This window comes from Dreissena polymorpha, chromosome 3 (assembly GCF_020536995.1).
Source record: "Dreissena polymorpha isolate Duluth1 chromosome 3, UMN_Dpol_1.0, whole genome shotgun sequence".
NCBI lineage: Eukaryota > Metazoa > Mollusca > Bivalvia > Myida > Dreissenidae > Dreissena > Dreissena polymorpha.
The window spans coordinates 57,591,032-57,610,766 of record NC_068357.1 but is presented as its reverse complement, the minus strand read 5'-3'; the positions used below and the strand labels follow the sequence as shown (position 1 = coordinate 57,610,766).

General features: G+C 35.2%; 1 protein-coding gene across 4 annotated transcripts in view; it reads left to right on the top strand.

Annotated features, from left to right (window-relative positions):
• The first annotated feature begins 1,307 nt into the window (after nt 1-1,307).
• The window catches only part of LOC127874296 (protein FAM135A-like), an 80,834-nt gene continuing 62,406 nt past the window's right edge, over nt 1,308-19,735 (top strand). For all 4 annotated transcript variants that reach the window (XM_052418531.1, XM_052418530.1, XM_052418529.1 and 1 more), the window contains exons 1-3: nt 1,308-1,442; nt 10,049-10,164; nt 12,580-12,659. In XM_052418531.1, coding sequence (XP_052274491.1) covers nt 10,088-10,164; nt 12,580-12,659 — 157 coding nt within the window. In that variant the 5' untranslated portion in view covers nt 1,308-1,442; nt 10,049-10,087. The remainder of the gene's footprint in view (nt 1,443-10,048; nt 10,165-12,579; nt 12,660-19,735) is intronic.

Sequence of the window (19,735 nt, the reverse complement as noted above, 5' to 3'; positions counted from 1 at the left end):
TTTTTACAGAGCGAGCCTTAAGTATTTATTAAATGATTAATTAAGTCTTCTTACATGATTTTTTTTAAAGAAACACTCAGAAATCTCTCAGTAAAACATGATTTATTTGATAGCAGGCGCAGGAAAATTAGTTGAACTTGAAGTAAAATTATTCAGGAAATGTACATGAAGTTCCAAGCTTTACTAAACAGCACTGTCATTTCAAGTAATATATCGAATAAATGTCTTGTTACTCGATAGTGTGCACGAAAATCGTCGATGTTTTCTGGTATTCCCATGTAATTTGGTACTGTATGATGTTTTTGTTTTCAGAGAGTATACTCAAAATAGTTAGTATACTGTATTATAAAATAACACACCCAATCTATCTATCTGTCTGTCTGTCTGTCTGTCTATCTATACTGTCTAACTCCCCTTGCGGGTATTATTGACAGGTAACTAAAGCGCATTCCATCACTTACCCTACCAAACATGCGTATTACAACTTCCGTTTCCAGACTAAAGTGAGCGATCGAAGTCGACCCTAGTTTATAGTAAAGATGGTATAGTTTTACGTCAAACGAAGTTAAACTCATTATCTCTATTATAGATAATAGCATGTAAAAAAATAAAAAATAACAAAAATATGGGCTTCCATCCTGAGCTTAGAACCAGAAGAAAACATGTGTTTATACCATGGAATTTCAGCCGAATAAACATCTTAATTTGACTTGAACACTAACACGAGGGTGTAAAATAGCGTGAACCCAAACGACCATACTCGCAACAATCACACGCCAATGACTGAATTTTGACTACTACTCTAGTAGTGCTATTATAACTGCTGCAGCGACTACTACTACAACAACTACTTCTACTGGAAACAAGGTCAGACAATGCGTGCAAGCATTACGAGTGTCAAGGTTACATTACACTAAATCATTTTGTATCCCTCCGTGGTTCGAAAGTAGTGCCTAATTCTAAAGAGTTCCTTTTCTCTTCGGTATTAAAAGCAATTTAGCGATCGCACCCATGCTTTTTTTATTATTTCCTGCATTCTGTGTGTGTCTGCAACATTTTAACGCATTTCATTGGGGATTACGTTGAAAGATCACTGTTTGGGGTGCGTTTATTGAAGTACGGGGCTTTTGTCGAAATTTCACTTTCCCGAGGGTGCTTGCCTTTGGGCGAATTTAACTTTTCTTAGAAGTTGCGAAACCATATATTTTTGACTGCATTTATTGAAAGAGGACAAATTTATCTTTAAAATGATACCGGTCTTGCAAAATTTGATATATAGGAGATACAAGAAAAATGCTTTGAAAGTTGGCAGTTTTATAATGAGACCCTATGTGAAATTGAATTAGTGTAATATAACCTCAAAACAAACCGTGAGTGATATTTAGTGAAATAAAAATATCCTTTGCCTTGGAAGTCATGTAGAATAATTGATTGATAAAAAGGTAAACTTTTAATATTTGAATAAGTTTTCTTTACGTAAGACGCAAATTTTCTGTTTACTGCATTCTTCCTATAATTAGGCAATTAACTGTATCGGGTGGGGTAGTGTCTTTTTTTTTTAACTTTGCAAAAGGCTGAACATGTTTCCGTAAGAACATTTGTATGTCAAACTTATCATGAACATATTTTTTTAAAGGTTTGGATGCTTTATAATTTAAATTCTATTGTTGATTTGCTGACATGTGAAATGTTATTCAATACTAGGATAAATTTCGGACTGTCTAGTAACGGAAACATGATTGAAATATTGAACCAAATGGCAAGCATGATAAGTAGAGGACAGTGATCTACTGTTAAAAATATATATAATTAAATGACAAGCAACACTGGATTTTGTGTGCTCCAAACTATTGTCTGTAACTGTTAGTGTTCTTGGTCCAATGCAACTAAGAAAAGGCAACACACCGTCACAGAGGGTGATGGAGGTTTCATCACAATGCAGTTTCATCACACTGATTTTATGAAGGAGGGCAGTAGGGGTTTCGTCACACTGATATATTATATAGAATAAAATGATATTGTTATTGAATATGATTTTGTTAATAAATATATTGGGATATACAGTGCTTTCCACAGGATTTTCGTCCCCTCCCGACGTTGATTTTTTCTTTAATTTAACGTGTCTATTGACGTTCTGTGGTGCGTTATAACTCAAAGAAAAACAGCGTCAAAAGATGTCATTTGGTGCGCTATGACTTGCCAAGAAAATTCCCTAGTCATTAAAAATATATATATTGTTTGTTTTCAAACTTTTTTTAAACATAGCTAGTAAAATCCCGACTTGAACGATTTCCCAATACATCCATTTCAACCCGACTCTATTACTGTATACTTACTTCTTTCCAAGTTTCTATTTATTACCTGAAAATCCCGTTTATTCTGTTTTTATAAATCACTTTCTGGTAAATATTTATGATAAAAGCTCTCAACTATTTCTTTAACACAAATCTTTTTTCTATAGTATCAAATAAATTGTACGTGACTATTTATAGATTTGATGAAATATTGCCTCTGAACATGCATCAATTTCCTGACGTGTTGTGTGCTTGTTAAAACGCTCAATACACGCACACTTTCTATGCAAATGATGCGACGTTGTACATGCTGCATAATTTTCGTGATTTTTTTTTGAGAAAAAGATTCGACAAAAAATAAATTTGCACTGCTAATTTTAAGCAAGATTATTTCAACGTTGTGGTAACATTGACATTAGGAAGTGTGTTTCGGATTAAAAACGCATTTACCTATGGGAATGGGTTTCGGATTACAAATTAAATTATTCCCATTTGAGATTTCAACAAATATTAACAGATGCGTTATGAATCAACGATAATTTGTTTAAACATTTTACGAGTCGAATAAATGTTTTGACGGAATTATGCATGAAATTCACGTTGTCCACGAGGATTACGGCTGGTTGCCATCATCAGTCTTCTAAGTAACTGGCTAAGATTTCTGTGGCAATTACATGTACGTCACAAGTCGTCTGCATGATTTAACTGCAGGTATTGCCTGCCTACTGCTGTCGCTCATACAAAGCGTGCGCTCGCATTGGCCAATATTGATTTTCTGATACTGCGATGCTCCGCCTTTAGGCGGGCTTTAGTTGGGTGAAGCGACAAAAGATCGTAAACCGACTTTCAAAATTTTCGGCGAAGTCGATATCGCTTTGATCTTAAGCTGCAATAACTGTCAGAATACACTGATTGGAAAACTGACGGCGCCCTGCGGACTCTGATTTCGAAATTCAAGCGCCCGCTGAGGGACCATTAAATTGCCTGTGGAAAGCACTGATATATCCGTGTTTATGTTATTTTTGAGTGTTATTGAGTTGAGTATTGTAACAAATGATGGTTTTAATTGTATATATAATTGAAATGATTTATGTTTGACTTATGTTAAACAGCATACTGTTTGTCATAAATGAATCGTATTTGTTTTAGTAGTAGTAAGTACCAGCTAAAACTGTAAAATATTGTCAGTGTAATTTTATATTTAAGAAAAAAAAATATTCACATGGAACAGGCAATAATGTCTATGATTTTATTAAAAATGCTTTTAAAAGCAGGGCTCAACATTTACGGTTGTCTTATTGCCCCTGGCAAGTAGAAGTTGGCTTTAGCTTTAACTTAACAAATAACTGTAAGTCTGTGTTTGCTGACTAAGACGTGGAGGAGAATTACTAATTATTTCATTAATAATCAAACATTGGCACAAATCTACATTAAGACTTTAATTAGACTTAAATTGCTGTAATCATTTTGTTAAATGTGCAAAAATAAAAAAGTTTTTGTGGTGTATCATTTTGATCTTTATTAAAAAATATGAGGTTTACAGTTAATGTGATGTTTAATGTTTGGGCAAGTGGCTTTACATTCAGGGCAAGTCGATTTTTTAATTACTTGCTCGGCAGTGCAAGTTGGTTTTTAGGTTAATGTTGAGCCCTGAAAAGTACCCTTTTCTGTCTTTATTGTTGATTTTATCCGTAAAAATATAACACTTGCATAACACTTTGCATATTATCCTTTTTCTATCACAACATTCACTTTCTCTGGTCGCGTTATATATAAATAAAACACATACTTGTGGAGCAAATGAAAACACGTCAACACCCTATCAACTACCAATCTACAATCGTAAGATATTCCAAGGACTGATGACTTGATAATGCAAACATATTAATTTGTGCATTGCAAACAATCAATTAGCGGCACATGCCATTAATTGCCATCAATTAAAGAAGTTGGCTTGAATTGGCAGCGTGGATTATACACACTGTGTGTATTTATACATACAGAGTAAATAGCGTCTGTTAAACAAGAGTATATAATAGGGGAGTTGTTTCATTGCAACCACAAATCCAATCATGGCTTCAGAATATCCATGTATACACTGTGAGCGTAACATTAATGACGGTGATAGCGCAATATCGTGTGATCAATGTGAACAATGGCAACATCTGTCTTGTGACACAGGAATCAGTCTAAGACAGTATCGTAAAATGATAAAGCTTAAGGGTGTTGTAGACTAGCCAAATGAAAATGTCGCAAAAATGTCGCGAATGCAGCACGCGCTTGCCCGTGTGCATAGAAGGAAATTCAAGGAAATCCACGGAAAACTATTCGACACCTGGGACAAATATGAGGACGATAAAATCACCACCACGCAACTACTGAGGCAATGTAGCAATATCGCAGGCCATGGGCCCGATTCAACACACGACCCAATCCACAACGAAGACGTCTGAATAGGAACATGGACATTTTAAAGCTGCAACAATTCACCAACAGCTGGATTTGATTTGATTTCGATTTCAGACACTCCGATACTGATTTTTTCGATTCGATTCATCTTCAAACCTAGTTTTATCATATATTCACTCTTCTGCCTGTAAATAAACATTTCTGTTCAAATGTGTCGCATACCTAGATATCTTGGGCATTTATCAAATTGTGTGTTTGTTTGATATAGTTTGGTTGGTTCAACAGTGTTTTAAAAACTGTTGAAAGTGTGTTAAATTAACATTTGTAAGAAATATTTTGCAAGAAACTGCCAATTGTCTTTCAAAATATGTCAATATTTCAATACAACACATAAATAAGAAAAGCAAATTAGGACTCAATTTTAATATAAAATACTTCTGACTAGAAAATTGTGTTGAATACACAATAATATAAAATTAAATAAATAATCATAGGAACATCTGGAATCAGTGGAGTGATAGAACTATCACTATTATACTTATATCCAAAACCGCTACAAGCATGTCTACCAATGTGCCGTGACAGCATCACCTGTTACCTGTAGGACAAAGCACATTCTCTAATAAACTTAACAAATTCCCAACAGAAACAGAACTACTTTTCTGGCTGGCGACTTGAGTAGTTGCACTTGTGCTACCTCTTAGTCTTGCTAAATCAACGTTATGTTTCATTCGTGAAGCCCAGTTTTCACTGTGCTTTATCGGGAGGGCTACCATTCCGAAACCCAAAATACTGCCACTTTTTTTATTTAAGCTTCTTAGGCGCATCTGATAATTTCAATTTGTCAGCCACAACTTTTTTAGCCATTTTGACGCTTTTTCCGATAGTAGACCGTAACGCGCTTATTGATTGGATGACTAAAGTAATAAGCAGCCAATCGCGCGCGTCGTAATTACAGGTTAAGATAAAACCTACATCTTTCCGTATCAAATAGTCAGAATACAGATAGCTTTACGTATCTATTTATATATATGTCTATATGTTAAAGAATCGAATCGAATTTGGTAGGTTTGGTATCGTAATCGAATCGACGCATTTCGAACCGATTTTCGATGCATCGGATTGAATTGTTGCAGCTCTAGGACATATAACAAACAGAAGTCTGACTGTAGTGTTTAATGTTGTGTACATAATACAATGTACATGAAATTATTTTCGTGTATGTTGTATTATTGAGTAGAGTTGTATTTTAATATATTGTGTAATATTGTGTTGTATTGGATTATGTCTCTATGTTTTATATGTGGTGTAATATTGTTTGCAAATAAATTGATTTGTTGTGCAAAGGTAAATATATGAGTCCATGAATTGTGTATTAAAGTCTCCCCTGGAAGTGACCCAGCCCCATTCACCAAAGAGGGAAAATACTGGTCAGGATATTTAGTGAGCTTTGAGCTGTTATGTTATGTTTATGTTTTCATATTATGTTTTCTCCTTAGCCCTCTTTCAAAAAAGCACTATGTAGGAAACACAATATTAGTCCGCCTTTTGTATTGCCATATTTCCTGTCTTAGCCATAACTTTGCATTATATAAAGATGAATGTTTAAATAACTTGCCCCATCATAAGACTATGTTCGTGTGTAAAAATCATCTCCCTTTCTCAAAGGTCAAAGTTCAAAATTGGCAATAAACAGCTTGAACATAATTGTATTAGGCAAAACTTTGCCATCATATATCAGGGGTTTTTCAGCACCGTCTGCGCCTCCGGGAAATGCAGGCATTCCCAAAGCAAATGGACCCGTTCCCAATCAAATTTTGATTGCATTTTTCCCAATTCCAAAAAATAATATCTTCCAAAATTGTAAAAAGTAAACATAATTTATATCGAAAGAGTGACTTCCCTTCGTTCGCGACTCAATAAAGCCTTTAGTGACACAGATTTTTTGGTGTATTTGCCGGATGCATTTACTCTCAGCGATGACGTTCAAACTGTTCCGCATTATACAAGAGTATATAGAGCCGCACAATACACATTCTATACCATATCTGTAGACGCTTATTTTTAATCATGGCTTCGCTTAATAGTAAATATTACATTAAAAAACACAAAAAATAGACGCTAAAGGATGTGTAACGATATCATCGATGTTTTCGAAACGCTCAGAATCTTCCGAAATTACTGCCGCGAGTAACCCTGAACAGACAGGCTCGGACGATACGCAGCAAAATGTAACAGCAACAGAAGTAATGCCAGGGCCGTCAATCACAAAATCGGCAACTGAATGCTCAGAGCCTTGTAAGAAAGTTGTAGTTCAATCGTCATTTAATACATTAAAGTATGAAATGAAATACCCATGGCTCTATTTTAGCTCGGCCAAAACTGTTGCTGTAACTTGTGTTTGGGCAGTGTTTGTTTTGCATGTGTTTATATAAAGAAAATTGTTAAACCACAGACTTATTTAAGCATGATTAATTCATTTTTTTTCCCCAAAATGAGCCGTTTCACGAAACAAAAATTCCCAAAATGGGCAATTTTGTTGATAAAAAATTCCCAATTTGGTCAGACTCCTTTTCCCAAAGTAGGCAGAAAAACCCCTGTATATTGATGGTTTTTAGAATGACTTGGCACAAATGTAAACCATGATAAGATTGCATGTCCTAAAGAACACCCAGCCCCTAACTTAATGGTCAGGGTCACACATATAGGTCAAAAGTAACATTTGGCCTTAAAATTGTTTGAAAATTCCTGTTTCAGCCACAAATTCAAACATTTTGATGGATTAAACAAAATGGGCACACATCATCACAAGGACATCATCAAGATGTATATGATGTTACACTTGTGTCCCTACCCTAAAGGGCATGGTCACACTCAGAGTTTGAAGGTCAAATTTCACCACACAAAAGCTTGTCTGTATTTCATTAACCATGTTATTTTAAATAAATGCACAGCCAATATAATTTTGCATTTAAAACAAAAGGGTTTCAAAATTAAGAGGAAGGCCATAAACATGTTCACTTTTTGGTGAAGTACTTACCTGTACAAAAAATAACAACGGCTGATATGCCTCAATTATTTTCACAATCCATATGAGAATTTTACTTGCTTCTGCTTTATTGTCTGATTAAGTTTTACAAGCATTAGAAATTAAAAGGAAGAATGGCCATGCATTTAAAACAGATCCACCATAGAATTAGTTTTTTTGTATGAATGTTTTATAAACAATTCTATACTATCGATCAGTCTTTAGGACTATTAAAGACCTATCAAATATGCATAAGTTCTATTATGAAACTTGTATCATTCTTAATTTAAGAAAACTATCACTGATATTTTGATTGAAGAACCTTCAAACATATTCTTTCATTTCATTTTAAATCAAGTAAAACAAATATACTTTATAATTTTGATCCTAATAGACCTCCCTGTCAAACGTTATAGACTATACCTAAAAGAATGAATCAGTTTTCGGGTTGATGATTCTTAGTTTCCCAGGAATAAATGAGATTTATGATGTTGAAATTAGCTTCAGGTGTGGAGAGAATTATCTTGTATTACTCTGTTATAGTATGGCTTTTCTATTCAAAATCTGGCAGAGTGCAGTGTGATGCTCCTCTTTCTAAGTACAAGTTACAGACAGGTGCACAAATATGTTAACATCATTACAAATGATGTGGGCTTTCATATGTATATATTTACATTAATACTCCCAACATTTTCTAAAGAGATGTGAATGTTGTTTATTATAAATGTAAAGTAGTGAATTAATAGTACATGTATCTGTGCATGATTAACACATATTAGCCTGACTTTAACCTAAAATGTTGGCAAAGGTGAGAGCGTATTCATCTTATAACCCTTAACAGCTTAGATGCGTATTTTGATGCATTTGTAGTCAGTCTCTCAGAAAGTTAAATTTACTTAAAGACCTTTCTTACTGGATTCAAGTTTTGAAGGCTTCATTTCCAACCCTTAGAAACTAAAGAGCAGCAAACAGCATAAAACCAGAACAGACCGAGTTACTCGAAAGCTGTTCTTGTTCAATGCTGTTAGCACATAGCCATTTTCACTTTGCTTCTGAGTGGGAAAGGGTTAACGGCTGGTTAAAGTTATAAGTCTTTCTGTCCGGGTCAGTGGTTGTTTATGTTTGCTACTCATCAGTATCTAAGGGTTGGAAAAGAAAGAAAGGACTTTAACTAAAGTTAACTTTGGGAGGGAATGCAAATGTGTCAAAATATGTATCTAAGTGGTAAAGGGTTAAGCAGGCGTATGCCCCCTTTTCTAGCTAACATACAGACTTTGCATGGGTTGCATTTGGGGCCAGATTGGTCAAGGTCAAGCTAACTGTTGCTAAAAAAAGAAAAAATTGTGCTCAATTTTGTTTCAATTTGGATAGAGGAATTGTGCCATATATATCTATAATATATAAATACTTCAGATATTCATCTTTAAAAATGTATTTGTGGTAATTATATCAACTAGATGTACATTGTACTATAAAAGAAAGTAAATTTGTATTTCAATAAGAGAATTATTTCTCAGTCACATGATAAATAACTGATTAATCCTCTAGCTAGGCTAAGTACTCATCCCTTCAATGAAGTGGGGATATCTTTCTTGCATCTGCCTATCTCTCTGTCAGTTGGATACACTATTTAGGAAATCTTTTAACAGTTGATCACTATATTTACTACTAAACATTGGGAGAAAACATGTTTTAGAAAAACATCTTTTGTTTCAACCTTAGCAAGAATTTAGTGTTTGTGCATATTTTCAACTTAGCTTTAACAGTATGTGTGTTACTTTCAACCTTAGCTGTAGTAGTGTATGTGCTAATATCAACCTCAGCTCTAATAGTGTGTGTGCTATTATCATCCTCAGCTCTAATAGTGTGTGTGTGTGTGTGCCATTATCAACCTTAGCTCTTATAGTGTCACATATTATTAGTGTGTGTGTGCCATTATCAACATCAGCTCTACTAGTGCGTGTGTGTGTGCTATTATCATATACAGCTCTAATACTGTGTGTGCTATTATCAACCTCGGCTCTTACAGTGTTTATGCTATTATCATCATCCGATCCAAAAGTGTGTGTGCTTTTGTCATACTCTGCTATAATACTGTGTGTGCTATTATCATCCTCATTTGTAATAGTGTGTGTTCTATTATCATCATCAGTTCTAATAGTGTATGTGCTATTATCATCCTTAACTCTAATTGCGCGTGTGTGTTTTTATCATCCTCAACTCTAATAGTGTGTGTGCTATTATCATTCTCAGCTCTTACAGTGTTTGTGCTATTACATTTGTATCATCCTCAGCTTTAATAGTGTTCTATTTTCAGCCTCTTGTTGACTGGGAGGGGCACAGTGCACGTGCAAGCATGACGGAGCTACAAGCCACCCTGGAGTTTTCTGTGGAACTCAACAAGTTCTACAATGTAGACCTCTTCCAGCGCGGGTTTGTGATAAGTTAATAATGAGTTGCACTCTGTGAAAAGGGGGTTAAATGCATGTGCATCAACTGTCATCCCAGACTAGCCTGTGCTAGTTTAAAGAACGTTTTTCTTAGCAAAAATCCAGTTAATGAGGAAATTGTTGTCCCTAATTGGCCTGTACAGACTTAACAGACTAATCTGTGACCACACTTTACAGGCATGCATTTAACCCCCTTTAAACAGAGGGAGGCTAAAATGTTTCATTTATTGAATAATAATTTGAAAAAATAAATACCGTCTTTATCCTATTAACCGCGCCAGGGCGCGATGCAAATCACTAAGGGGCGCGATTATTTCACCCCCCTTTAGGTATAATACGAGCTAACTTCTAAAATGTGTTTACCGGTATTTGCAAAGTTCCAAGTTCATTGAGCAATCGTAAACATATCACAATTAGTTTTACCTGAATACAACACCCGATTATCATGCGAGATGAAAGGGCCATTGTCGATAAGACCGTAATGAGAACTGTAACAGTACGCGTGACTGAGATAGCAACAGTGTTAATTAGTGGAGATTTATGGTTACTTTAGATACCTCATAAACCAGACCAAAATATTTTCTGGTTGAATTGGGCCTAGCAATAAAATTAATCAGAAGAACATATGCAGATAATTAGACCGGGACGACCACAGGGATCGAACTCCCGGAGTCAGACGATGACGTAGACAGCGAAGATCACTACACAAGCACCCATGTTGATAGTGACGCGCATTAAGATTTAAATGTGAATTCATTGTGAATATCATGCTAATTGAAATGAAGGAACATTACAATTATTATTATATTTATTTGTCAAAAAACAACAACAAAAAACAACAACTATAGCAACACAATTAATAGATCCTAAATTTAATTTTCAATAAGTTAAGCCCTGCATTGTGTCTACACAAAGTGATTAACAATCTACCTGGTATGTATAAAATGTAAGCCACGTGCTTCGGCCCAGCGTACCGCATATTGAACAACCTGGGTAAATCCGTATTTTAAATGCTTGGTTTAAAAAAAATCGTAACATGAATTTGACATTTAAAACTGAAAACACCGATACAATCGCCTGCATGTTGGAGTTTAATCCTAACATCGAAATGTTCCAAATATATATGTTATTATTATTATAATTAAAGTTTTATTACTATAAGGTTCTTGCCAATTACATGTACCTTGTTGATATACAAAAGAATTTCCCGTCAATAAAATGCAATTACTTTACCCCTTAGCAGCCGAGAAATGGGGGCGCTATTATTTTGATCACTCCTACATTTTATTATACGATTGGGGCGCGTTTATTAGGGAGGGAGCTTTTATCAGGATAAAGACGGTAGTTTGTTTTGTGATTAATTCCTAATTCACACCCAATTCTTCGCTTTGACATTTCCACGGGTCAGGGTGCAAGATCTGATTCTGATTACTTTGTGGGGTTCACAATTGAACGTTTATGGATGTAAACACACTGGTATGTAGTTCATCATAATGTAGTGCTTTTCTTTAAATAACTTTTTTTTTTTTAATTTCTTACAAATTTAAACTTGTGCATAAAACACAGTTTTTTATGCTGCTTAAGGAAATGTGAAATACATCAGAATTACTTTATTAAATAAGCCCATGTTTTTTACCTAGAATTTTATGTGTAACGCATTCATGTAAACAATTATGCTATACACAACGTAAAATTTTGCAACTGATTTCAGATGTATTCAATGATTTTATCCTTAAATCTTTAGATATCGGCACAAACTGCAAGAAAAACTAAAACTGTCTGTCATGCACTAAAAATTATTGCTAATGTTTAAAAAAAAAGATATTTGCAAAAATTAAGTTCTTAACAGTTTGTAAACATTCTGTCCAGTCTGTGTGAAAACCCCTGTGAACCCCTTTTATCCTGCACCCTATAAAGGGTGCGACCTCAGTTTCAATAATGTTTATTCTTATAGCTGATGTTCTTTTATAAAAGTATTTTGTCATTGAGACAACTACTAAGTTTTAGATTTTTTTAGAACAGCTCTTTCTTTTCAAATTTATAATAATAATATTTAAGCTTTTGTCATTTTCTGTTTTATTATGACACCCCCTCCTCAACAGATACATGTTTTAATTTGCAAAAAACTACCATCTGTCATTATTGTGCTGTGACATCTGTAATGGTACATGTATGTGTTATATGTACATTGAAAAGATGCTGTTCACAATCAGATTTCAGTATACCTTGTTGCAATTTGGGCTATGTAGCAGGTGATTATAACACAAAAACTATGTGTTGACTCATCATTTTGGTGCCTTATTAAATGAAATTTATGTCATACAGCAAATAATTTCAATCATAATATCAGGAATGTAAGTTGTGACCTACAGAGCAGCTTTGCTTGCATTTGTTTCAGGTATTATCAGATACGCACAGCCCTTCAAACACCACCGAAAGTACCATCGAAGATAGAAATAACTCTTCAGAAATCACAAGGTAAATATAAACCCATTGTATTGTCTTTCTGTTGCTGTGAATTAAGTTCAATTTATGCTTTTATTGAGGTACATTTACAATCTGACTGGTAAGTTTTTTCCCATTACTTTCATTGACTTTCATTGCAAGGACCCAAGTGATTTTACTATTTAGCTCACCTGATTGCTCAGGTGAGCTTTTGTGACCGGTCTTAGTCCGTCGTCCGTCTGTCCGTTAACATTTGTTTGTAAACACTCTTGAGGCCACATTAATTGTCCGATCTTCATGAAACTTGGTCAGAAGCATCGTCCCAATGAAATCTCAGTCGAGTTCGAAACTGGGTCGTGCTGGGTCAAAAACTAGGTCACTAGGTCAAAAAAAAGAAAAAACTTGTAAACACTGTAGAAGTCACAATTCATGCCAAATATTCATGTAACTTTGTCAAAATGTTTGTCTTAATGATATGTTGGTTGAGTTCAAAAGTGGTTCCAGTCCGTTGAAAAACATGGCTGCCAGTGGGTGGGGCAGTTCAAAAACAAGTTTTAATAATATAAAATTCACCATACATAGAGAAAAACATTATTCCAACTCTTTTTTTCATCAACATGTTATGTTCATGTTCAAAGATCAACATTTCTTGGCTTTTCTGTGAATTATTTAAATGAGGCATTAAATTAAATTAAAATTGAATTACACTTCCGAGAGGGGAATTTTTCAAATATTTGGGGGAAAAATATATACTCTACAGATGGGGGAATGGGGCCGAATAACGCCGAATATTTCATTTAAAAAAAAAACCACTGTCAATCATCATGAAAGTTGGTCAAAACATTGGTTTTATTGATTTCTCGGATGAGTTCGAAAATGGTCCAGATCGGTGAAAAAACATGGCCGCCAGTGGGCGGGGCATTTTTCTCTATATGTATATAGTGAAAACATGTGAACACTCTAGAAGTCACATTTTTTGCCCAATTTTCATGAAATTTTGTCAGAACTTTTGTTTCCTAGATACGTGAGTTAAGTTTGAAAATGGTTCCGGTCCGTTGAAAAACATAGTTGCCAGGGGGAGTTGGCAGCTTTCCTTATATTTATATAGTAAAAAGGCTCGTAAACTATCATGAATTAAGGTCATGTAACATGTTGCCAGGGGGAGGTGGCAGTTTTCCTTATATTTATATAGTTTAGGTTTCGAAAAATGCTCATAACTTTTATGTCCCTTGAGATATAACCTTCATATTTGGTATGCATGTGTATATGGACAAGGCCTTTCCATACGCACAAAATTGTTTACCCCTGTGACCTTGACCTTGAACTTAGGGTCCGCGTTAAGGTTTTGAAAACTGCGTTTTGGTTTCAAAAAATGCTCATATCTTCTATGTCCCTTGAGAGATAACCTTCATATTTGGTATGCATGTGTATATTGACAAGGCCTTTCCATACGCACAAAATTATTTGCCCCTGTGACCTTGACCTTGAACCAAGGACTCTAGATGAGACGGATATGAAACAGGACTGTATCAGCAAATAGCTTGTCGTTACTTTGTTACATGACCAGTAGCTATCGATTAGCGTACATCGAAGCGCCGAGGTTATACATTTTGATGTACCCACTCACGTCTTTTTAGCTCACCTGAGCACAACAAGCTTTTATGATCACTTTTTGTCTGTCGTCAACATTTTGCCTTGTGAACACTCTAGAGGCCACATTTATTGTCTGATCTTCATGAAATTTGGTCAGAACATTTGTCCCATTGATACCTAGACTGAGTTCGAAACTAGATCATGCTGGGTCAAAAACTAGGTTACTAGGTCAAAAAAAAGAAAAACCTTGTGAACACTGTAGAAGTCACATTTGATGCCCAATCTTCATGTAACTTTGTCAAAATGTTTGTCTAAATGATATGTTGGTTGAGTTCAAAAATGGTTCCGGTCCGTTGAAAAACATGGCCGCCAGGGGGCGGGGCAGTATTCCTTATATGGCTATAGAGAAACCTTGTGAACACTCTAGAAGTCACAATTTTTGCCCAATCATCATGAAACTTGGTCAAAACATTGGGTTTCATTGATATCTTGGACGAGTTCAAAAATGGTCCAGATTGGTGAAAAAAACATGGCAGCCAGGGGGCGGGGCAGTTTTCCTTATATGGCTATAGTAAAACCTTGTTAACAATCTAGAGGCCACATTTATTGTCCATTCTTTATGAAATTTGATCGGAAGATTGGTCTCAATTATATCTAAGATGATTTGGAAAATGGTAATGTTTGCTTGAAAAACATGGCTGCCAAGGGGCGGGGCATTTTTTCTTATATGGCTATATATGGCTATAGTAAAACCTTGTGAACACTCTAGAGGCCACATTTATTGTCCAATCTTTATGACATTTGGTCAGAAGATTGGTCTCAATGATATCTTGAATGAGTTTAAAAATGGTTTCGTTTGCTTGAAAAACATGGCTGCCAAGGGGCGGGGCATTTTTCCTGATATGGCTATATATGGCTATAGTAAAATCTTGTTAACACTCTAGAGGCCACATTTATTGTCCGATCTTCATGAAACTTGGTCAGAAGATTCACCCCAATAATATCTTGGATGAGTTCAAAAATGATGCTGGTTGGTTGAAAAACATGACTGCCAGGGGGCGGGGCTTTTTTCCTTATATGGCTATAGTAAAACCTTGTTAACACTCTAGAGGCCACATTTATTTTCCGATCTTCATGAAACTTGGTCAGAAGATTTGTCCTAATGATATCTTGGATGATTTCGAAAATTGTTTCGGTTGCTTAAAAAAACATGGCCACCAGGGGGTGGGGCATTTGTCCTAATATGGCTATATATCATGCTATAGTAAAACCTTGTAAACACTCTAGAGGCCACATTTATTGTCCGATCATCATGAAACTTGGTCAGATGATTTGTCCCAATGATATCTTGGATGAGTTTGGAAATGGTTACGGTTGGTTGAAAAACATGGCCGCCAATGGGGCGTGGCATTTTTCCTTATATAGCTATAGTTAAACCTTGTTAACATGCACGCTAGAAGCCATATTTATTGTACGATCATCATGAAACTTTGTCAGAAGTTTTGTCCCAATGATATTTTGGACAAGTTCCAAAAGTGGTTCCAGTTGCTTGGAAAACATGGCCACCAGTGGGCGGGGCATTTTTCCTTATATGGACTTATGAATCTTCGTGAAACTTTGTCAGTTTATTTGTTTAAATGATATCTTGGATGTGTATGAAAATGGTTCTGTTCTGTTGAAAAACGTGGCTGCCAGGGTACCCTGTTCACTAGTCATGAAAGTTGGTAAAAACATATTGTTCTAATGACATCTTGGGCTGCACAGAACAGGTCAGTTCCTTTGAATTAAGGTGAGCGACTTTGGGCCTTTTAGGCCCTTTTGTTTTAAGTTATACTTTCCTTTTTCTGCTGATTTTGACTAATTAGATATCATTAGAAAGCCTACGCTACGTAGTTTTCAGATATATAAATATATATGAAGTTTTACTTTTAATTTGGGAAGCCCGGCTAGTTATAACTTTAACTTTTGCAAATATCACACCATTTTAGAGTCTAGATTTACGGTTGACATGAAATTAAGTAAGGAATGACTTCGTACGAAAGTATCGCGCAGTCCTAACGCAGAGAACTGATGCTACGGTCTTGCCGATTATGCTTTTGTTTAGATACCGGCCATTTAATTTCCTTTGTCATGATTATTATACTTTTTATGGAATATATTGAAATATTTTGTTCACGAAACATATCAATAAATCTAATTAGTAATGAAGCTTAATAAATTAACGATTTCAGCTCTTGTTTATAACACAGACAGGGTATTAATTTTATTACGAGACAGCGTATATAGCGGACCCTCTTGATATTTTTCGGCCGGGATTTTCAAGAATATTTAAATAATTTTAATAACTTGATAATTTAAGGTAAATAACCTTTCATATAATTATACATAATAACCTCTGAAAATAAACAACAAACGATGTATGTTTTGACACCCATTTTATTTGAAGTATGCAAAGCCAAAAAATATCAAGAGGGTCCGCTATATACGCTGTCTCGTAATAAAATTAATACCCTGTCTGTGTTATAAACAAGAGCTGGTTGGGAGCGTGCCATTAATGGGTATTACAATCAAGCACTCACACCCCTGATGAGGCTTATTCAAGGTGTCAAAGCTTCAAACAATGACCTCTCTATTTTTGTATTAATTCCTAGAGAAAGACAACTAAAATCAAAAATGATTATAACAAACATGTAATGGAGTAAAAAACAATCTACCTTTGTCAAACTGAACAAGCTCTGTTACTCTTTACCACTAGCAATAATGCCCTCCGATTCAGATGCAATCGATGAAATAAGCATGATGAAACAAATGAAATATTTACCATTCACTCTTTCGTATCTGTGCTTGGAAATCATATGACCCCGAAAAACGAGACATTGTCTTGTAAGTTTTTGGGCACTCTGTACACTGGTAGACACTTACTAATTCGATTGCTTTTGTCACTTTTACTTTCTTACACGGTTTAACATTCTCAGAATCATCAATGCTACATGTGTAATCACCTAACAATTCGTCTAAATCTAAGTTGTCATCATCCCAGTGAAAAAATCCGATTTTGAATAGTTTGACATGATGCACTCAGATGTCAAAATACGAAATGATCTGTGTAACACCGACCGTGATTTTCAAGAATCTCTAAATAAGTTTAATTAATTGATAATTTAAGGTACATCACCTTTCATGTCATTATACATAATAACCTCTTTGTTAATAAACAACAAACAAATGTTTTTCACACCAATTTTATTTAAAGTGTGCAAGGCCGAAAATATCAAGAGGGTCCGCTAGATACGAGGTCTTATATACAATTATCACCCTTTCAGTGTTATAAACAAGAGCTGAAATTGTTAATTTATTAAGCTTCATTAATAGTAAGATTTATTGATATGTTTCGTGAAAAATGTATTCAATAAAAAATATAATAATCCTGGCAACGGAAATTAAATGGTCGGTATCTAAACAAAAGCATAATCGCCAAGACCGTAGCATCAGTTCGGAGCGTTATGACCGCAAGCTACTTTCGTACAAAGTCCTTCCTTATTTACGTTCATTTTTAAACCCATTTTTTTCTATCGTATACAGAATTCTATTCTCCTAAGCAAGATGTATTTTTAAAAACTGAACTCCTAATATAAAGGTTACAAATCTGTATAAAGTACGACCATGTTTACCGTAAATATAGAATCTAAAACGGTATGATATTTGTAAAAGTTAAAGTTATAACTAGCCAGGCTGCCCAAATTAGAAGTAAAACTTCATATATATTTATATATCTGAAAACTACGAAATGTAGGCTTTCTAATGATGTATAATTTGTCAAAATCAGCCGAGAAGTAAAAGTAAAATTAGAAAAAAGACTTGAGTGGACGTACATAAAAATGTATAACCTCGGCTCTTCGATGTACGCTTATCGATAGCTACTGGTTACATAACAAAGTATCGACAAGGATAAACGCGTGTGGGTAAAACATAAAATGTTTATTTCTGGTGTTTAACTCGCTATACATCCATTAATAACAACGGAAATATACTAAAAGTTATATTTTTTTGAAAGAGGAATTAATAAGCAACAAGATAACGTATAAACCACTACAATCGGATGATTAGTTTTTGCATAAATTTGAATTGACTACAGTAAGGATCAAATACTCGTTTCAACTCCTGTCAATATACGCTCCATGCTTGAACTTAAGGTCCGCGTTTAGGTTTCGAAATCTGCATTTAGGTTTCAAAAAATGCTATAACTTCTATCAAAGCGTTTATAGGGGGCATATGTCATCCTATGGTGACAGCTCATGATTTAGCTCACCTGTTGCTCAGTTGAGCATTTGTGACTGGTCTCTGTCCATCGTCCGTCCGTCCACATTTGTAGGTAAACACTCTAGAGGCCACATTTTTTGTCTGATCTTCATGAAACTTGGTCAGAAGATTTGTCCCAATGATATCTGGATCGAGATCGAGTTCGAAACTGGGTCATGCTGGGTCAAAAACTAGGTCACTAGGTCAAAAAAAAAGAAAAAACACTGAAGAAGTCACATTTAATGCCCAATCTTCATGTAACTTTGTCTAAAAAGTAACTGTCTGTCTTAATGATATGTTGGTTGAGTTTAAAAGTGGTTCCGGTCCGTTGAAAAACATGGCCGCCAGTGGGCGGGGCAGTTTTTCTTAAATGGCTAAGGAGAAACCTTGTAAACACTCTAGTAGTCACAATTTTGGCCCAATCATCATGAATGTTTATCAAAACATTGGTTTTATTGATATGTCGGACGAGTTCGAAAATGGTCCAGATCGGTGAAAAAACATGGCCGCCAGTGGGCGGGGCATTTTTCTCTATATGTATATAGTGAAAACATGTGAACACTCTAGAAGTCACATTTTTTGCCCAATTTTCATGAAATTTGGTTAGAACATTTGTTTCCTTGATATGAGAGTTGAGTTGGAAAATGGTTCCGGTCAGTTGAATAACATGGCTGCCGAAGGGGGGGGGGGGGCAGTTTTCTTATATTTATATAGTAAAAAAAAGCTTGTGAACACTCTAGAAGTCACATTTTTTGCCCAATCATCATGAAACTTGGTGAAAAGATTGGTTTTATATATATCTCAGATGAGTTTGCAAATGGTCCCGATGGGTCAATAAACATGGCTGCCAGGGGGGTGGGGCAGTTTTCCTTATGTGACTATATAGAGAGAAACCTTGTGATCGAACACTATAGTAGTCACATATTTTGCCTAATCATCGTGAAACTTAGTCAATACATCGGTTTTATTGATTTCTTGGACAAGTTGGAAAATGGCTCAGATCGGTGAAACACACTTTTTAGCTCATCTGATTGATCAGGTGAGTTTTTAGGATTGGTCTTTGTCAGCTGTCCGTTCGACCACATTGGTTTGTAAACACTCTAGCATTCACATTTCTCATGCATTCTTTATCAAAGTTGCTGAAAGATCTCAGTCAATTTTGATGATGAGCAAAATCACATAATTATTGCCATAATTATTGCCCTTAGATTGTCCAA